We start from the raw sequence: 20,746 nt of genomic DNA on the forward strand, positions 1-20,746 counted from the left end.
AGCTCAACATACCACACATCTTGTGTCATTTGCGTTCTAATTTAATATGAGGCCAATTTTCATCATCCAAAGACTGTTTTGCTCCTTGTGGATCGTAGAACACGTCTGCCAAGTCAAAACTTACTCCCAACTGTGCCTGATCTGTCTGCGTCTTTTTAAACTGTGGCTTGTACAGTGGAGCTGCATGTGCGCATCGCAAACTATGGAGAGAGAGAGCTCCTGTTACTTAGGTCCTAGAGTTAGTTTTGAAATGATGAAGAACTTAAGACAAAGTATGCCAAAAGCTCCCTGAAATGTCTCCGGTAACTACTTCCACTACCATTTACCGCCATTACTGTGACTACTTGGGTTGGATTTATAACCTCTACAAACTAATATTGATAGTAAAACCACCAAGCAACTGTTACATATTTGTCCCTACATCATGTTTTAGTTTGACTAGAACATTTTTCCAAGATCTTTATCATTAATGTGAAAATTGTACGGGACATTATTATCCTGTCATTCAAAGCTACAACATATTTCACTGAAAATATGAATAAATCATATCAATAAACCATCGTTGGTCACAACTACTCACCATAATTAAGCTTAAATGGGGAAAAAACGTTGTTTATGCCCGAGCCTGTGTACAACTCTCACAGTAATCAGCAATCAAACTAGCGATGAGTCGAATGTAATCAAAAATCACTCTCTTCTGCTCTGGCAGTGGAAAACAGAGATGGATTATTTTCTTCCTTCCTTTGATGTAAAAGCAGCAGTGTGATCAGTGGTCAAAGGGAACATGTGCACTAGTCCATGTTTGTGAAGGATATGTCCAAGAAAAGGTGTGAGGTGTGTCCGAAGTAATGGCTTTAGTTCCAGTCACACCGGGTCTTAACGTGTAGAACTTTGTGTGTATTCTTGTATGCAATATGCCTTCTTCAAAAACAAGAATGGTACGCTAACAACTTTACAAAACAATAATACTAGTGACAATCGTATGCAGCGACAAGGAGTCATTTCAGTTCAATCTATTCTCCAAACAAGTCAAACTACACGCTCTGTACTATATTTATTTTCGTTTTTTATCAGGTTATGACAATATGATTACATTTTACTCTTCACTAGACTTGTGAGAGAAAGAAATTGAGCTGTTGACAATTGTGAATAAACATGAAATCGTGATGTTTCCTGACATTGTGACATCCTTAGTCAGACAATTAAAACTGCTCTACATAAGCATAAACTCTATAAACATTATGGGGGAATGTAGGGACCCTGGAACTCCAGAACTGTACAGTGTGACTATTTTAAATCTATGTTTCAAATGCCATTACCAGCAATATAATTCTCATTGTGAGGGGCCTGACCTGCAGGCTGCTGTCAGTAGATGTCACCTTGCCTTGGCTTTTGAACAGAATATGACACATTAATACTAACTGCTAACTGCACCATTTTTCTTGGGGCTCCTGGCTGAGATTTTTTGCTTTTAATAATAGCGAATGGGCAATATGTTTAGAGTGCAGCCCACAGGTGGAAATATTAAAAAAAGCAGTCTAATCTCACCGCCACCAGCTCTGTCATTGTGCCTCCAGCAACGAGCTAACGACTCTGTGCCCGATGATACAACACACAACCCTGCTGGGAAGAGCAAACACAACCAGATCCACGGTGTCTTTCACAGTCGCAATTGACTTTGACGGATACGTTCACACTCTTGAATATATGAATATAAGTCGCACCCCGGTCAAAACTATGAAAAAAGGTGCAACTTATAGTCCGGAAAATACGGTATATCGTTTTGAGTTAAAATGCTACAAAAAGTGCAATTTAAAAATAATAATAATAATATTGCCCTCCCCTAATACGCACAATTTTCATGAGTTTCTGGTTGGGTAAAATAAAAACATTCTCACATTCCTTATAAGAAGCTTGTTTGTAACTGATAAAACAGAAAAAGCATGCCCTTTGACATTGCAAAATAAAACGTACATATTTGTTTCTTTCTACACTGCAGATCCTTCCTAATGACTGATGACTAACATTTTTGGCCTCTGGATACAAAATCTCACTACATAAAATTATGATTCCCTCTCTATACTACTATTACTACTACTATAGGTTTATCTTCAGTCCTTCACACTCGTACAGCCTTCTTCCATGCCGTACTACTACTTGTCTGTCGGCTGGTTGTGTCATTCATGCTCCGAGTACATGACAGTCTTCATATTCTACGTTGCTGCTGGTGCTGTGTGCGATACATATTATATGAGTTTGTAACCTACATCTTTCCTAACTCGTGTCAGCGCGGGGCCCCCAGATCAAAACGCCGTGTACGGCGCTGTTTATGAATGTCCTCAGTTGAGTTTAGTTCGAAGGGTCAAAATGCGCTCAGTTCACTTTAAATGACGAACATGTCACTTTAGATTTTGTTTCTGCAAAAATGTAATTAACTGACTGTGAATTATCTTTGAAAATGTTATTAGTTTAATTTGATTTTATGGAAGCAGATCCTAGGATTTGATGGTGCATGTTAATGTGGGAGTTTAATACAGCCCAATAAATGGAGTTTGAGGGCAAAGAATTAAGGGAGGAACTCATTGACATCAATCAATGTATATTATTAGGACATGGTAAGACTGTACTTAAAATGGATGAATTCAAATTCTCTTTCTATATTCACAGATCCTGATCGGGGAGGTGACCAGTTTCTTTGTCAAATCCGACGGGGCTCAGGAGAAGACCATCGTGACCGCCGACTGCTGTTACTTCAACCCTCTGCTTCGGCGGATAGTGCGTTTTCTAGGTCCGTTATCATCCTCTACATCTATAGCCAAAACTCATTAAGCCACATTTCTCTCATGTAGAAAAGTAGCAGTATGCAATTTCATCTGTTTATAAGATATTGTAACTACTGTAAGATATTGTTACTTAATTTGGTATTTTGTTTTTCAATAAACATCTAAAGTACCGTAATGGTATCAAATGAACTTGAATTAATTAAAAGCTTACTCTATATCACACTAATAATACTAGCAATACTTATTAAGCTCTTTTAGGTACTGATTTATAGTTGTTTTTTTATTATAGATGTTTCGTTCACAGATTCTAAGTGTAAGAGAATTTAGATGATTTATGCCTCCGTTGCATTTCTCAGTTCAACACTGTCTCACAGGAGCCATCATTTTCCTTGGTTTAGCATTGTCTATTTCAGACATAATGCTCCTCTGGAAGCGTAGTCATGAGGCTTGAACACTCAAAGATTATGTTGACTTTTCAAGTCCCCCAGGCTGCCCAGGCCGAGTCCATGGTAACAAAACTGCCAATCTGTGCCATCACCTCCAACCTCCCAGGCCCTGTCCTGCTTAGCTTCTGATCAGTCATGAACAAGCAGGCATGGCCACATAAACTTCTCCTGCTAAAATACATCCAGTTGGTCTCCAGTCTTTTACTTCCACCTTTTCTTGGACAATCTGAAAACGTCCACAACACTAAGCATTCTAACAAGAAATGGTAAAGGTATCTCAAATGATATTCAAGCCAAATCACATTCACATTTGTGTTAAGATTGATATTGAGTTCCAATGATTCTATTGACCTGTGTGTTTGGCAGTTACATACCAAAGTAAACTGATCAAAATGTATTTGACTGTAAAAATATGTTCGCTCCATCTGACATATTGCGTTTTGTCATCTCCAGGTGTTTATTCCTTTGGCCTTTTCACCACCACCATCTTTGCCAATGCGGGTCAGGTTGTGACGGGAAACCAAACGCCACACTTCCTGACCACCTGTAGGCCCAATTACACCGCCCTGGGTTGCCAGTCTCCTCTGCAGTACATCAGCGAGCGGCGGGCGTGCACTGGCAACCCTTACCTGGTGGCATCCGCACGCAAGTCTTTCCCCTCCAAAGACGCAGCACTCAGCTTCTACTCGGCCATTTACACAGTGGTAAGTAAGCGTGCAAAACAATGCTATCATGTATTTATTAACATGATTAACACCAGGTTATGCTTTTAGATGTATGTGACCCTGGCGTTTCGGACCAAAGGAACTCGTCTGTCCAAGCCGACACTGTGTTTGGTGCTGCTGTCGCTGGCTGTTCTTGTGGGGGTCGTGAGGGTCACTGAACATAGAAACCACTGGAACGATGTCCTGGCTGGATTCATAACTGGAGGGGCCATTGCGGCGTTTTTGGTATATTAAATCAACCAAAAGCAACAATGTTCTCATTCTGCTTGGATAGTCATTGTCATATCACTTGTGTCCACCAGGTGTCGTGCGTGATCAACTCCTTTAAGCAGACTCAGACTGCGTCACAGGCCACGCCACCTCCACAGCGACCAGAGCCCCCAAGTGGGATCCCCCTCCTCAGTCTGCCCCGCGTGGAGAGTCCACTCGAAAAGTTAAGTGGCCTCCAGGTAAGGGGAGGGATGCCATATGAAAAACTGGACAGACTACATAGACTGTACCATTAGGTAAACTGTCTGACTTTTTGCCCTCATCATGTGCGTGTCTTAGTTTGTCTATGTCTTGTCTTGTTTAGTCTCCATAGTTTTCCTTTTGACTTTGCAAAGTGTTGGGGTCACTTTCTTGGCTGATGACGTCTCTCTTATAGGCTTCAGGGTTATCGTATTCTGAGATCACATGACCCTCAGCCAACCCCAAGCCCCGCCCCACCCGACGTTCTTCTTCCCTCAAGACGTTGCCTCACCAGCGCAGTCTAGACCTGCCCATCGAGGTCCCCCATCCTTGTCCCGCCCACCCTGAAGGACGACACCCTCTGAGACGGGTCAAGTCCACTCAGGTGTGAAAATTTACCCCGTGACTGTGAGCCACATTGAAGATACAGACGCCGAGGTGACTTCACACGACCAAGTGAAGACTCGTCAAAGTCATGAAGCAATACTGTGTCTCTTTCTAGTGCTTTTCTACTAAGACTCGGCCGTTTGAAGACCAGGTGGTGGCGACTTGTTGAAACACTGAAGTCAATCTCAACGTTGATTGATTGAGTTCTTAATCACTAGTGGCTCATCTTCAAACGGTTTTATAACTCAGGACCATTATGTGGACTCCAGTGTAACAACAGACTCTTGTATTATCAAAGCAGGTACCACTGAAGATGATGGGGCTGTTTTTCTTTCCTGAAAACTAACAAAAGACACTTTCAAAGAGAGAAAGCACTTTGGTGAATTAAAGCACAGATGAACCAGTGGAGCACAGCAGACGCCTGTGACACGTTTGAGATATGGATTGAATCTTTTGCTGTAGTGTAAAATAGTTCAAATATTTATATGGGAGAGTTTATATTAGGGGTGGGACACATTTCCCCAAGACGAGACAAGACACAAGATACACGAGGACGAGACAATGTGATTTTGATATCAATTATAATAAATACATTGTGTGGTTGAGTACATTATTATTTTTGTTTTATTTTATATTTTTGTTTATTGCAGCACAGATTTTGGAAGCTTCTCAAAAACGTCACTCACCAGCACTTTTTGTTGTTACTCACGGGGAAAAAACATAATTTTTGTATGTGGTCACAATCCTATGGCAAGTTCATTTTTCGAGATCGTGTGGCATGAGATTTTGTCCCACCCTTATTGGGTAAACCACATTTATGTGGCACAGGTTTATTCTTTGCTGAAGTGAAATACACCAGATTCAACATAACTACAAACTCTAATCTCAGATATTATAGATGTCTTGGTCTATGTCCGCTCTGTGAAGTAAACACAGTTCACTCACCTTACTGTCCCAAGTGTAGTTTGCTGTCGGGTTAAGAATGCATTTTATAAAATATACTTACAATTTTTACTTTTATTCAAATGAAGTTTCTTATTTGCAGTGTACCATGAAATATGCCTTTTCTATAGCTGTATCTGGTCTCTAATACTCTTTCTTTCAGTCTCAAGCAGGCGTCGGACCTTGGAGCATTGTACAGTGTACATTTTATAGGTTTCTTTACATAATATATCCACAGTACAATGAGTCTCGTAAATGATATACATAAAGCTAAACCTGAACAGTTTTATAGGAGTCGTATTGTGGTCCTGGCGACATAATGAGGAGGAGGACAGAAGAAACAGCACAGTTTTCTGCTCAAGAGGTTTTGTAATAAGATAATGTGAAGTTCTCTGTATGAGTTTGTGTGTGCGTTTGACTGTGTGCGCTTGTGGAGAGTTGCGTGTTTGCAATGATGAGTACACAGTATGGCAGCATAACTGTTAATTTGCCAATCTGTTTCCTTAGTTCAACTCAAAAGTAGCTGCTATAATGACACACTGGTGACTGTGTGATTGCAGGCTTTCTGAGGATCACTGTTAAGGCCTGTTATAGCAGAGCGAGTTCATTACGGCTCAGAGATTATCTTTATCAGTTTACCAATATTGTTATTTTCATGGTTAAATATCTGTTTTGTATTTATTTGGCAAAATAAATGAGAATTAACATGTTTTGTTGACTTCTTTTCCTGTCACACAATAACCTTGACAAGCAGTTCTGTTTCTTATCACAGGCGTTACATATAGAGATAAGAGTTACATATGGCACTACCTGTCCAATATACAAGCCTAAAACCCATTAAATGCATAGGCTGCCGGACAAGCTCATCCAATCAAAGCCTGAAAGGAACTCATCATGATCAAGTGCTGCCCCACAGTGGAGATTAAACACCCTGCACCAATAAGAAACGTTAATTACTGCAATCTGATCACAACATTTGACATTTGTAGTTGTATTTGTGAGATGCAGGCCGTTTTTAAGAAGACAAAACAACTACAGAAAACACGCCTTTGCAGTGACACAAATGAGGTAATGCGCCACAATGAACACAAGATGGCAGCATTGACCGCGCAATGACCTACAACCCCCGCTCCGGCGTCTCAATCCTCCTCACGATGTTGTGGTTCAAACAGGCTGCGGGAAACGCGTTATCTAAAAGTAATATACATGCAATATCTGAAGTAAATGCATTTTATTCACCCCATTGTTCTCTCTCTCTCTCCCTCTTTCTGCTAATTAGACGATCGCCCCGCCCCGTCTTTGTGGCGCTTTTTTGCGTGTGTCAGTCTCGTTAATGACGAGGCACGCGCACACCACACTGACTCATGCGCACTCAAACGGAGGACTCCGTGCACTTTCTCAACAACATTATCTTTTCCGGAAATTGCTTCTCAGGCGCAGCCGGAGCCCCATTAGAAAAGAAGAGCTCTACGCTGTAACCTTTTTAAAAAGCCATTAGTGATGCACCTGCTTCTCTGCCTCTCTCACTCTCTCTCTCCTCTGTTTTCTGTGTCCTATTTGTCTCTCTTGTTAACATTGACACACACATCCTGATTGCCCTCCCTCTCACCTTCCCCCTCACCCCTTTTCCTTATACCAACTGACTGGACGCCATAAGCATCCTTCCACTCCAATTAGGCCGTGAATCACTGACATTTTAAAGAGCAAAAAACACTAAATTTAATAATTTGGGTGCGTTACTCTTTAATGGCTTTCGACTTAAATCATAGAGGCCTAGACAGGAGTAATTCTCTCCATGGGCAAGGGGTGGGAAGCCTAAATGAATTCAATAATAGTATATGTCATGTCATGCCAGAGGAGAGTCCTGGCAGCTGCACAATTATGCAAAGAATCTGACAGCTGAGAGGAGATATGGCTACTGTTTTGAGGTTAAATCAGGTAAAGGCAGGATCCAATTGGAAGAAAATACAGGATATTGATGTGGTTAAATTTCTGAATAGAGCCCTGGATTTTTGAAAGACCAATTTTGACACATATTTACAATACTGACCAGCATTAACAGTATTGATGCTCACACTGACAATTGAACAATGAATTGTCACCTTCTTGCATCTATAGCGCCGAGTTGTGTGTCTTTCATTTTCTCTTGACATTTGCTCCCATGGAGATATAGATTGTCTGCATTTAACCCATCGCTCCAATGCCACAGAGACAATCTGTGGAGCTAGCAGACACTTCTCCTGATCTCAGGCCTGGATCGTGGTGGATTAGTCCTTATTGTGTGTGTTGAGGATGAACAGGGCTCCACAATACGTTGCAAAAGTATTGGTATCGCCAAATTGACAGAAATATACTGTTTATAAAATGAAAACGGCTGATTATATAAAATTTATGATTTTCCGAATTCAGTCTAAATTTGCCTTGATTTCATCCCAGTTTTGTTTCAGTTAGTTTCATTTTGATAGTATTTGATACCAATACATTAAGGGATGCACATATTTGATTCAATATTGCAGTATTATAGAGTAAACAGCCATAACACAATGATTTATAATATTGTGCAGCTCTAAAAGGAAACACCCAATGGAAAGAACACCCCTAATGAACACCAAAATCTAATTGAGCCACAAAAACCCAGAGGACCATCCTGCATTTTAAATATGAATCAAGAGGATATGCAGAAATGAATCTCCTTTACTGTTTCCATGGAGGAAAGTGCAAACTGTGGGGTGTATTTTATCACATTCCAAACAAACCAGCCGCCCCAGGCTAATAAAAATGTACTGTCTGTCATAGTAAATTATAAATATTGGTCTTTGTCCTGCTGCAGTGTCCTGATTATGAGCTCAGTGGTCTGCCTCTCACAATTATAAACCCATTAACAGTGTGTGGACAGCACTCAGAGAATCCACAGCTGTTTTCTGAGTGAGTGCTGAAATCCACAGCCAGACACCAGTGTGGTTTGCAGAAAGCCACAGGATCACCTACTTCTAAACTTCTACATCACTATATGAAACTATATTGCACAAAGAACACAAGAGACATTATGGGAGTCCCACAAACTGGAATCTCCCGCTCCACCCCCATCCGAGTCATGCAAAGACAGAAAAACATTACACTTCCTGCTAATGACCAACTTGAGGCTTGGTAGCACTGCACTGTCCTTTATTAATTCTACAATAGACTCCAACACAAACAATGCCACATTTATTATCATAATGATGGTTCATGAATGTTTTAGAGCATGAGAAAATTAGCAACTAAATGCATGTGAAACAATTAACAAGCTTTTTATTATTGAGATTGTAGTCCTGAAAATCCCACCGAAAAGGTTTTGTCCATTATAATGTGATTTAGTTTTGTGGTGTAAGCATATTACACATTTTAAAGGCACCACAAACAGGCACATTAAGATTTGCTGTGGAGATAGATCAATATTATATGGTAATAGCATTAAAGTCTTATAGAGCTGGGACCATGAAGAGGCCTGGGTGATTTGTTGCACGGCTATTGTACAGAGTTGCATTGTACTTTACAGTTCTGTCCATCCCCATTATAAAGGTGTGGAGCAGAGGAGACAGGAGCACAAAAGACCACTGGGACTATCCTAATAAATATGTAATGCCTGATGTATTTTTTCCACATTGTAATTATACTACAGCAGTCATATAGACATAACACCATGGCAACACTAGGCTCTCCAATGACTCTGAATAGTTTTTATGGAGCTCAAAAACATACATATTTAATGAAACATGAGAGGGGTGTACAGGTTTATAGCCTATAGGCATCTAAATTAAATAGTCAAACTGATGTAAATCTCTGCCTCTGGCTTAGTTTACGTTATGATTTCATTAGAAGTACTTTGTTATTTTTTTCTCTGCTGTCTGATGAACCAATACAATCTCTATTTTTACACACACACACACACACACACACATTGTCTATACACATTATATATACATATACATATATACATATATATATATATATATATATATATATATATATATATATATATATATATATATATATATATATATATATATATATATATATATATATATATATATATATATATATATATATATAGGTAAGTCATATTTATACACAATGTGCCGTAAACTGAAGTGGACACTGTGAGGTCCGCGCACCGCAGCTTGATAACAACAGCACCGTAGGGCACGCGCTGTAGCAGAGGAGAGAGAGGGACAGAGGGGGAGAGGTGAGAGGTTGCAGCCTAGTTGCTCGGGCTGCTGCTGCATCACTCCATCCTTCCCTCGGATCTAATGGAAAAAACAAGGAGTGGTTCTGTGATTCCCCACATGCAGCGGGAGAAGCGCGGGAGAGAAAGGAATCGCGGGGAGGGGGTGGTGAGGGAGGGGGAGGGGGGCGTTTCCCTGCACGGCACAGTCTCCTCTTACACTGGAGCAGTGTGTAGCATCTTCACTGGACAGCATTCACAACAGGCGCAACGGTGAGTTCTACATCATCTTATATTTTTCACCGTGAAAAACGACTGTCACATTTTTGAGAGCAGCCATGCTGTCGCTTGCACTACTTTACCCTACTGTTGTGGTGTTTATATTTGTGTTAATGTCTCTCCTAAAGTGTAAGAGTTGCACATCCGAGTGGGTTCATGACACTGCATGCCTGTGAGATCTCCATATGGCTGCCTCTGGTTTGATGAGCACTGACACAGGTTGGTCCCCAGCATCACACTCAGGTGCCTCTTAAATGACTTGAGGGCTGCACCTGCAGGCGTCTTCACGTTTAACACTCTGCATGTCAGCAGCACGCGTGCCTCCTTTGTATTCTGTCAAAAGGAAAAGCCACACTCTACACTATCTGCAAGCAAAGGGTTAAAGATTGCATCCACACTGGTCTTTCTGAGCTGGCCCTGTCACTGTGAGCAGCGGATGTATTTACAAACAAAGAAAGCTTAATACCCAGGCCTGTCACGTAGGGGACAGGTGCTGCTGCTATGTGTAGTGTTACATGCTGAAGCCTTATTTGGACTGGGCCTATAGTAGACTGCTAAGGCCTAATATGATCATCAAAAGTAGACTGTCCATTAGGTTACAAAGTTTAGTCTTGGCATATTAGCTGGCTTTCTCATCTCGGGCTGCTTTATACTCATTACAAAGTCTTTCTTTGCATCCAGGTAAAACGATGAGAGAGATTTAGTATCGCAGGCTTATGCATAAACATGGTCATAACAGTGCCTTTTAGTTCCAAGCAATTAGGCAGTAATGTGCAGCAGCTTCCTTCCGCTGTCTGCCTGTCTCCAGCTCTGCTCTGTCTTGTCTTTGCCTCAGGCGCAGCCACTTGTGATTTTTTTTTGTCTCCTCTCCCTGGTCAGGTGCATTAGAAAGGTTGATAAGCCTGTCTGTATCAGACGTAAATATGAAACACAGACCGATTTTCTTTCATTAGGCCTCCCAGATGGAGCCAGTTTGCCTTCAGTCAAGTCTATTCTGGAAATTGATTTTCTTATAAATGAAAACCAGATGTCTTTAACCCTCATTGTGATGTCTGGGTATATAAAAACCCATGTGTAAATGACAAGGATACAGTGATAAGATAGCTTGACCATTAAAGGTGGGAGTAATGCAGTTTAATGACGTACAATATCTACCAGCTTCCCAACAACCATAAAACACATTGACATTTTGGTTTGCAATGTACCCAACTATGCAAAATGTGCTGGGTGTAACAATGCCCGTGTACTCCCAGACTAAACAGCTTGTGTCTGGAAAAGCATCCAGTGTAAAAGCTGTAATAAAACATAATGCAAATCATTATTTTTTGTGGCAGATAATTAGCTGCAGTGTTCACAGAAGGGAAAAATTAAATAGCAGGTTGTAACTTAAAAAAAAAACATACAATGCAATTTAATTTTGTCATACGAAATAAGTCAGTGGGAGGTCAGAAGAAAGAACAAAATAGAAGAACACACTGTACACTATAAAGGACAATACACCAAATCAAATACAGTCACTTTTAAATGTTCTTAAAATACTGTCTCAAAATACACAGTAGTGGACACAGGACTCATTTTTAAGCTCTGGGTTAAAGTCATCAACTAAAGTATGAGTATATGTCACAGTATGGATCTGTATTTTTACCCTGCGATAGCCAAAAATGTCATAACTTCACCATCCCATCCATCTTTAATATCACTCGCCTCTAGACTAACACATCTCATACCTTCAACCTGCCATTGACACTCGCTGAAACACGTCTTGAAATTAGACTTGAGACATTTCGGTGACATGAAACAGGCCTGGTCCACTCCTATGTTATACAGCGAGGAGTCCAATAGAGGGATGTATTTTTACCCTAGATCTCTGACACCTACGTACATCTCTTCACAGCTCGTGGTGAGAACAGAAGACGTCCACATGAGTTAACCATCATCAACGCCACCTCAGACACGGACAGTTGAGGATCGGAGGGACTTCTCGAAAAAGTATATAGGTAATGAACGAGCGAGATGGAGTTTCTCCTTTGGTTTTTTTTGTTTTAACAATGACAGGTGGAGCAGGTGTGAGGTGGAAAGGAAGGGAATTGTACTTGCTAAAGTGTGAGGTCTAGCGGTGCCTGGCTTTGATGGGTGAGAGTGTTTGGATAGATAAACACGCTGAGGAGAAGGTTAAACACAGGGCTAGAGAGAGGAAGAAAGCCAACTGGAGGGATTGCCATCAGTGGAAATGTTAAAACTACAAAAAACAGGCATTTCCCAAAGGGAGCTGTCTATGGTGCTAATCTTCTTCCTGTTTACTAACCCCACATATTGGTTTCTTTAACTCCCCTGTTTTTCTTCCCAATAACTCTTCGTGTTCTGCTTCAATGCTGATTGACAACTACTGTGTCTCTAATTGGCAAGTGTGGATAGGGAAGAGCCAAGACTTATTCTCCGTGGGATGGACCGAGGAAGACAGAACGAAGTCTGTTTGTGCTGAGGGGGAGGAGGAGAAGAACCAGGGAGTCTTTAAACTGGAGAGTAGTGAAGGATAGCGGAGGAGACAAAGATAGAGAATTAAAAAGAAGAAAAAAAGAAAAAGATAATGTTGAATAGGCAAAGAAGACAGGGAGGGGTGGATGGAGGTGAAGGCTGAACATCTGTTTGGTAATCTCTCCCTTCTCTCTGAGCGCTTGTAACGCACACTGACACCTATTTGATAATTGATAAACCGGGCCTCTCCCTTAGCTCTCTGGCTAAATGCTTGCTTGATAGTACTGAGAGCAAAGGGACTACTAGGCTGTTGGCAGTGTGATATGTTTACTCGCCTCTCTTCAGGTAAGGCTGCATAGCAGGCGGCCCGTGTGGGTGTACATGCCGTTCCTTAACACTTACAATAAGGCAATTAGTCCGACAATGTGTTCCGTGATGGGACCGCCACGCATGTGTGAAATGTGTGTGGAAGCAATTCAGCCGCATTGTGATCCAAGGGTAAATATGAGTTTCATTCTTCTCTCTTTCTCTTACTACCTCTCTCTCTTCTTGTTCCTCTTCTAGGTGCTGTTCATAAAAGAAATGTCCGCAAAGACCTCCTCCTTCCTGCACATGGTAATCTTGTGTGGAGTACAAAAAGCTGAAAGGACATTTGCCGAAAAGGAGAGAAGGAGCGACAGAGGAAAGAGGAAGCAGATGGGCAGAGGAGGTGGGCCTTATATTGCTCCAGTCTCGATCACGGGTATTCTTGGGTTGATAATACAGATGTGGATGTTATTGCTTGAGAATACGCGTAGTTGAGTGGAAGCGTTGTCCACTGGTCTAGACTGGCGTGAGATCAGATCACGCACCAACACTGGAAAGACATTGCCCGTTAATTAAATAGCTTGAACAAATTGTGTGACGTTAACTTGGAAAGGTTTTGTGGAAACATACTTGTTGCTAGCAGGTGGTGAAATAAAACCCACTCACTGAAAAAGCTTTTATGGCTCAAGGTTTATCAAGCGTGGCTCTTTGCACCTCTTTGGCTGGAAATGAATGTGGTGCTGGGCTCTCCTGCAGGAGCTCCACCAAAAGACAAAAATAAATAAATTGGGGTCCCAAGCTGGGCATTAATTCAGGGAGCTTGACAACAAAATCTTCATTCATTCAAAGCCTTTTTGATTACATACCCTTGTCATTCACACTGAGCTTATAATCTTATCAGTTGATGGGTGACTTTCACACACTAGACTGTTTCTTCACATTGAATATGAGTCACATTTTTAACTGTATTATCTGATGTTGTGTCTTGTATATGTTACTGCCCGATGTACCACAGTGGTTCCATCTATGGTTGCACTCCTATTTTTGATGGTCCAGATTAGGCTAAAAATGTGTGAAAGTTTGATGCCTGTAGCAGCAACAGGAGACAGTGACACAAGAGGTGACATGTCAAGCCTTGCACCCGTGGTCTGACATTTCAGCAGTCGGCTCAGCTGAGTGGCTGTCATGCCGTCTCACAAACACAGCATCAGGGAGTGTATAAACTGCACACGGTTCACACCATCCACACGCTACAGGCAAATGTGGGATTGATGATCTTTAACTGCGCACACTTTAGACACAAGTGCTCGTATGTAACGCCCAGCCACGGTTCACCGGGTCCACATCGGTGGGGAATAAGGGACTGATTGATTTTTTCAGTCACTATTTTTAGGCAGAATGATGGATGTTTATGTCTTTTATTGATCAGTAAAGGGGTGGGTCTTTACAATTCTTGAATGTCAGGGGATGCTGATTAATCAGGAAGCAGACCTCTTGCAAATCATGGTTTACGTTTTCCGGTGCCTACATTAACATTATTGCTAAGTATTATAAATGACTAAATCAACATTTCAATGCAAATTCAGCAATATATTAGCATGTGTTTGCAAATATGTGCATTATGACTTGTGCTCTTATGATTTACTTTTGGATATCTTGCTAAAGCTTTGTAAGCAAACCCCCTATTCACTAGGCCAGCAGCACTTGTAATTTGTTTGAATGTCACATCATTGTTGTGTGAACTTGTTGAATGGGCAAAGCCATTTCGGCATTTTGTGTGAATTTGTCTGTGCTTGAGTGTATGTGCTTCTAAGCAACAAAATGACTATTGTGAGCACAGCTCCAGGTGCCTAGCAACCGAATCGCTCTGTTTCCCTGGCAACAGTTGCCTTGCACTCGCTGTGTGGGTGATTGGCAGCCTTGACAACGAAGACAGAGTGACACTTGACCTCGCGTGCTGAATGGAAGAGAAGAAAGATGCAGCTAGGAACAGAAGAGAGGGGCAGGAGCAGGAAGGGCGTGCTCAGAGACAGAGCAGACACTAAGTGATAATCATTCTCTATTGTAATCATCCTGCAGCATGTTTCATAAGGCGTCGTCAATACGTCTCCAGCTGGGGTCCATCATCAAACACAATGCACAGAGCAGTACTCTCCCTGTGTGGAGAGCCCATACAAGCACTCCGCATCTCATCTATTATCAGTCAGCTCTGCCCACAGTCCCACTAAGTTGTCTATTTTCATTTTTGCTCTGCTTCATCCTGGACACACAGCAAGGATGAATGGATAGTGGACCTCTGTAAAATGTGTCAGATACCAAGGGTGGGTAGATCGCATCTTACTTCCTGAGCAAGGGAAATGGCCAGCTATAATGCTCTGTAAATAAAATACTTATTTGTTAAGGTTGTGATATTATACATCTTGTTATATAAATGGATTTTCTTAACAAGCCAAAATGTATGTTCCTCTAATACACTATGTGAATTTGATTTAAATTATAAACCTGTATCTCATTATTGGTTATATTCTGTATTGAACATAGACATGTAAAAACATGTCTAAAGCATCTTTCCTACGCATACAAATTTACCATATTATTGATCGCAAATAACATTTGATCTTTCCATTACGTATGATGTCAAATCAGTTCTTTGTAGACTTTTTGCAATAAGAAAATAAACACTGGATTAAGCTGATTTAATGTCAAACATGTATACTTCGCAGTAAAACCTGCCATCCATACATTTTCTGTACAGCAAATGCATTTTGTCAAGTCTTCAGTAAAAATATGCAAACCTGAGGTTGAGATGAGAATTTCAGCAATATAAAATTCCCTTTCATCTGTACAATAACACCAGTGTTCATGACACTTTGTATTCTCAGTGTGGAAGACTAAAATCAATTATGTAAAACTACTACTAAATCATCGTATTTATATAAGCAGGTTGTACTAAACCTAAAGCGTGGTTCAAAATAATAGCACAATTTACAGCTCAAACCAGCTGAAAACATAATACTCAGACTACTTAATTAAAAGCTTTTAAGACATAATTAACGCTTAATAAAAATTAAATCTAAAACTAAAAAAAAATTCCATTGAAGATTGTAGTTGAGTTATGCATGACTACTGACCATAGCAAAAAAAAAGAACATATAAACAACAGAAAGTCTTGCAGTCTTAAGTGTCATTGCCAGCGCGACTGGAGCTACTGGTTTGCTGCTTCACAGGCATCGATCCAGTCACTGTACACGTCCACAGCCTCCGACAGATCTGTTTGTTCTGTGTTAAGGGCAGTTTAAATCTGTTCAAAATGTATAACACAAAAATTGCAACTTTACTGGTGGAGGTTCTGCCACCTGCAGGTCACATGGCGATCATTTTGCCAGGAATGTTCCACAGTATGGCATTAAACATATACATCTTTCATTTATTAGAGGCATTTTATTGCCAAACAAAACTGGGAGAGAAAGAAGTTTAATGCCATACAGTTGAACATTCTAGGCAAAGCAATTACATCTCCATAGAGACAAGCAGCTGGTGGAGAAAGGTTCCATAGATCATCTTTAAAGTGGAAATGTAAGGATACACGTGATGGGGGTTTGGAACTCCTCCAGGCAGACCGTACAAGAGATTATGCCTGTATTCCTGCTCCGCTCCCTGTTGAAGAAAACAAGTTAGTGACAGTCAACAAGTCACATTTAAGTGATGCGTGTTCATCCTTGTTTCAGAGGACGTTTATTTAATACATTTTGACGTCACAGGACTTCTCGTGGTTACAGAAGGGACACGTGAACTGAGAATCCAGATCACCAGTCAGTTTCTTCTTGGGAGGGGGCTTTCTTTTGGACTTTCGGCGACCCATGTCTACAAAAGAAAAGGACATGGTTGGCATCTCAGGATCTGTAGCATACGTAGACACGCATCTTAAATTAATGTTCGAGAGGAGAGAAAAGCTCTAAAGAACGTGTAGCTACAAAGGCTACTAGTAGCAAGCTAGTGTTAGCATATTTGTTGTTGTAGCTATCTAACTACGAAACAAGCAAGACAATAAGAAAACTTCCATGTACAGTTAACGTAATACATCCATGATACAGTTCCGTTTGACGTAATATAAACTTCAGGGTGTTTATCTCTTAAAACAAAAACTATTTACCTTTAGTTGTAGGAAACACGAGTTGATAAGAGGACAGCCCAAATCCTCTTCCCCGACAGCAGAGCTTAATGATTGGATGTCGATCAATCCTGGACTGTGATTGGATACGGGACCTGTCAATCTTCGTGACGACATTCAGGGTGCTCTCCCGCGTGGTGGCCACAGAAACTCAGCAGGTGCGTCCTGAAAAGAGACATGTTTGAGATTTTACTCGATTCAATCTATTGTTCCTAGTGATGTGCTTCTTTTACCTTCATTTGAGAGCATTTTAAACGCTCCGTGTTTTGATTTCGGGCGTTGCAAAAATAAATTGCTTTGCATTTTATCATCCATGTGTTTCAAATGATGAGAAATTCACCAAAAATGTATTGTAAGGCTAATATCTATGAATTCATGGGTTTCGGATTATTGTTATAACCATTTGTTATATATAGACCTGAAATCTGAAGTTCGATTGAGGACTTTTTTGTTTTAAATTGTTGATTGCTATGGAAACGGTCAACGTTTTTCATCATTCTGATATTTATAGGCTGTTAAGTTTGACATAATCACTGAACACTTACGAATTATTAGAAGAAGAAAAAACAACCTCTGTGTTACAGTCAAATTCCAAAGCATAAAGTAATGTACTTTATTACTTTTATGATACTGAGTAATATTAGTTCTTCTATTGTGAGTGTTTTTTAAACTTCCTATAAGTTATCTGTCCTTCCCCCTGTATCTACTGCATTGTAACACCAACATTTCCCCATGTGTGGACAATAAAGGCATATCTTATCTTATCTTAATAAAACATGTTCTTGATTCACAGGAAAATGATGTGGCCAGTGAAGGTGCTTGGTTTCAGTGTGCTGGCTGGTGTTTGTGTGGAGTTGCTCAGATGGGTTCGTGGTAGATATAAAGCAAGAAAAATTCTCAATGAAGTCATATTTTTCCCCTCTGAGATGGCTTGTGTGGAGCACCTGCTCGGTCTTTCATCATCTTAGTAGGTGAAATCTACTTCAAATACACACGCTGACACTGTAAAATAAATGTGCATGCTAACACTTCCCCCTTGTTTTGTGCCTTTCCAGTCCCTGTTACTGTGCATTGCCTCATGGTGTCGAGACATCCCTCTCCCGTCTCCTTCGCCACATCCTGTCTGCCACATTGTCTTTGGACCTGTGTGTTTTTGCTTTCTCCAACATGGACCTGTGCAGGGCTGTTCTAGCACTGCATAAAAAGGGAGTCGTCATCCGTGTGCTCAGTGACAAGGACTACATTGCCATCTCCGGCTCCCAGATTGGGCCCCTCCGCAAGGCAGGTGAGGACAACTGTGTCGTTGTCTCTTGACACAGAGACAAAGTATCTGCACACCAAGAAATCCAACTTATCCTGGTTTGATGGATAGTGGTCGTGTACTATGAACACACTGGAAACAACAATAGTCCTATCAAACTGTTTAAAACATTTCTGAACATCCAGATCAGTCCCTATACCAAAACTTAATATCTGAGTATTATCTGTGTCAACAGTGAGGCCCAGTAAAGAGAGGAAAACATGAATGTATCCATTTCCTTTTATTGTCCGTAAATAATAAATAATATTTAGTGGTTAATAGTAACAAGTTGTTGAAGTTACCGAAGGACTAAATACAGTATTTAAATGTCTTATATTAAATAAGAAATCACTGGGCAAAATGTCTCACTCTGTGCAGTTAATTTAAAAAATGGCTTCTTCTGAACAGCTTTAACTGAGAATTAAGTAAGTACAAATTTGGCATTCACACTGCTGATTTCATCAAGTAAAGTGTTTCTGTGCCGCCACATTGCAAACATCAGCATATCACTTTAGAGGAACTCTTCTCAATCAAAATATTCCTCCAGACAGGCTTTTAGTCTCAAGTAGCTGTACGTAGTCCAACACAAACATAATTGTTTACTCAAGATTCAGGTTAATGGTCCTTAGTTAATCTGGTAATAATCCATGTATAGTGAAGTGATAGTGAAGGACTCTCTAAGTAGACTCAAGAGCTTTCCTTTGCAAATGTTTGCAAAGAACATTTTTAATGAGCTTGGCAAAAACAACGCTGGAAACTGCATTTGTTGGCTGATTTCTCCCTAATTACTATTGTTAAATATTTGCTGTGGTAAATGGAGTAAGTCAATTCAAGAACACACCTGTAGAAACACTATCGATTACAGGAAAATAGTGTTTGTTGTATTCCTAAGAAATTGATGTTTCAAAAGGTTGGCATCAGGACTTCGTTTCACATCCCCTTCATGACGTTTGATCAACTCTCAAGTAATACTAGTGAGAAAGAGAGCTTAATAACTATATTCTCCACTGAGAGGAACAGGTAGAACTGATCATCTGAGAATGGACATATCTTCTTCTAGGGTGACCACCTGTCCCTCTTTTGTTGGTCCCGCACAGCATTCAGGCCTCTCTCCCTCATCCCACTCATTTAGAGAACGTCCCACTTTTCCGTTGATGCCTGGCATGAATTGTATAAAAAGTGATATTTACTTGAAAAACATCATTATTATGGTCATTATTTCCTTGCAAAGACATCATGACTTTTTGGGTGTAGCTTTCAGGGCTGTATTGTGTTGGCTGCTATTGCTATTGCAGTCTCTCTGTGTGTTCCAACGGCTTGTCCCTCTTTTCCTAGAATTGTATACCTTCTTCTTGGATGAAAGACAAAATGCCCCCGACTCGAGATGAAAAACCTGTTGCTATAGGACTGGCCTGGGTTACTGAGGGACTGCACGAACACGTGACTAGCAAACGTAGATGATTTACTGAACTGTTCCTCCTAATGTGTGCTGTGCAGGCATCTGTGTGCGCTGTGATGTGGGCTCCGTGTACATGCATCACAAGTTTGCAGTGGTGGACGGCCGGCTGCTCATTACTGGCTCCCTCAACTGGACACTGACCGCAGTGCAGGGGAACGTGGAGAACCTCATAGTCACCATGGAGCCTGAACTGGTGAAGCCCTTCATCCAGGAGTTTAATCATCTGTGGGAGACCAATGACCCTGCTCGAACCCTCAGCCCCAACTGCGTTTGAGCTCAGTTAAAGCACGCTGGAGCCCATTGTTCATTTCATCAACACATTTATTCTTTAGTCAGAGTTTGTGTTTTGTTCAAATTGTTTGACATTTTTAAAAAGAAAAGTGCAAAATCTTTTTTTTTATCCAAGTTGTCTAGTTAGTCTGTTATTTTCTTTTTTGAGGATATTTTTCCTAAACTGTAAACATAGCTTAGTACGTTTTGTATTATCTTAGTTTAAACCAGTTCATTTGGACATATTTGTTATGTTTGCAGTGTTTTGTCAACTTTTAATTCAAATAAAAGAAAAACATAATTTTTTGACTTTTTTTTTGAAGATTCTTCACTCAGAATTCTCACAATCATACGTTATCTGCTTTAGGGCATTTGAATGTGTTTCTTGTGTATTTTTTGATGAGGTTAGTGAAAACATAGGCTGCGAGAAGTGCTTGTGTCAGGAACCCAAGGGTTGTAAATGAGGTGTTCTCCATCACCCGAGCCTGTAACACCACTGGAAATAACAAATGTGCAATGCAGTCCTCATTTATGGACAGAGAGAGGCAG

The 20,746-nt window shown here is 40.7% G+C and overlaps 3 protein-coding genes and 1 long non-coding RNA gene across 9 annotated transcripts in view; 3 read left to right on the plus strand and 1 right to left on the minus strand.

Annotated features, from left to right (window-relative positions):
• plppr2b (phospholipid phosphatase related 2b) overlaps positions 1-20,746 on the plus strand; it is a 177,060-nt gene that overhangs the window by 25,128 nt on the left and 131,186 nt on the right. Inside the window, exons 4-8 of one of the 4 annotated variants that reach the window (XM_072463182.1) lie at positions 2,668-2,788; positions 3,683-3,933; positions 4,003-4,179; positions 4,257-4,460; positions 4,601-4,800. In XM_072463182.1, coding sequence (XP_072319283.1) covers positions 2,668-2,788; positions 3,683-3,933; positions 4,003-4,179; positions 4,257-4,460 — 753 coding nt within the window. In that variant the 3' untranslated portion in view covers positions 4,601-4,800. Of the gene's footprint in view, positions 1-2,667; positions 2,789-3,682; positions 3,934-4,002; positions 4,180-4,256; positions 4,461-4,600; positions 4,801-20,746 lie in introns of those variants that run through there. The other 3 variants (XM_072463181.1, XM_072463183.1, XM_072463184.1) reach the window with 3 other exon arrangements.
• On the plus strand, positions 10,115-13,767 carry LOC140377688 (uncharacterized). 2 transcript variants are annotated; one of them, XR_011930120.1, is made up of 3 exons: positions 10,115-10,210; positions 12,111-12,213; positions 13,256-13,767. It is a non-coding gene; the product is annotated as an uncharacterized lncRNA (long non-coding RNA). The 2 variants fall into 2 exon arrangements; XR_011930119.1 differs by lacking the exon at positions 10,115-10,210 and having other exon boundaries at positions 11,781-12,213.
• Positions 16,133-16,859, minus strand: LOC140377687 (transcription elongation factor 1 homolog). Its single transcript, XM_072463199.1, has 3 exons — positions 16,744-16,859; positions 16,584-16,654; positions 16,133-16,267 (listed from the first exon to the last, which is right to left on the minus strand). The coding sequence occupies exons 1-3, from the start codon at positions 16,857-16,859 to the stop codon at positions 16,203-16,205; spliced, it is 252 nt and encodes an 83-aa protein (XP_072319300.1). The 3' UTR covers positions 16,133-16,202.
• On the plus strand, positions 17,192-20,211 carry pld6 (phospholipase D family, member 6). 2 transcript variants are annotated; one of them, XM_072463198.1, is made up of 4 exons: positions 17,192-17,326; positions 17,962-18,139; positions 18,224-18,453; positions 19,966-20,211. In XM_072463198.1, exons 2-4 carry the CDS (start codon positions 18,069-18,071, stop codon positions 20,199-20,201), a joined length of 537 nt encoding a protein of 178 aa, XP_072319299.1. In that variant the 5' UTR covers positions 17,192-17,326; positions 17,962-18,068; the 3' UTR covers positions 20,202-20,211. The 2 variants fall into 2 exon arrangements, with proteins under 2 accessions (XP_072319299.1, XP_072319297.1); XM_072463196.1 differs by having other exon boundaries at positions 17,195-17,326; positions 17,962-18,135.

Source organism: Eucyclogobius newberryi, unplaced genomic scaffold (assembly GCF_026437365.1).
Source record: "Eucyclogobius newberryi isolate DKJ021-1_F unplaced genomic scaffold, fEucNew1.0.hap1 SCAF_4, whole genome shotgun sequence".
Classification (NCBI taxonomy): Eukaryota; Metazoa; Chordata; class Actinopteri; order Gobiiformes; family Gobiidae; genus Eucyclogobius; species Eucyclogobius newberryi.

What these genes read in the sequence shown, in the direction of transcription:
- LOC140377687 (XM_072463199.1), bottom strand. Translation starts at nt 16,859, where the DNA reads ATGGGTCGCCGAAAGTCCAAAAGAAAGCCCCCTCCCAAGAAGAAACTG. An exon ending in AAGTCCTGTGACGTCAAAAT is followed by an intron (nt 16,655 to 16,743) that starts GTATTAAATAAA and finishes TTTCTTCAACAG; the next exon opens with GGAGCGGAGCAGGAATACAG. An exon ending in GTTCCAAACCCCCATCACGT is followed by an intron (nt 16,268 to 16,583) that starts GTATCCTTACAT and finishes CAGAACAAACAG; the next exon opens with ATCTGTCGGAGGCTGTGGAC.
- pld6 (XM_072463196.1), top strand. Translation starts at nt 17,966, where the DNA reads ATGATGTGGCCAGTGAAGGTGCTTGGTTTCAGTGTGCTGGCTGGTGTT. An exon ending in CTCGGTCTTTCATCATCTTA is followed by an intron (nt 18,136 to 18,223) that starts GTAGGTGAAATC and finishes GTGCCTTTCCAG; the next exon opens with TCCCTGTTACTGTGCATTGC. An exon ending in TGGGCCCCTCCGCAAGGCAG is followed by an intron (nt 18,454 to 19,965) that starts GTGAGGACAACT and finishes TGTGCTGTGCAG; the next exon opens with GCATCTGTGTGCGCTGTGAT.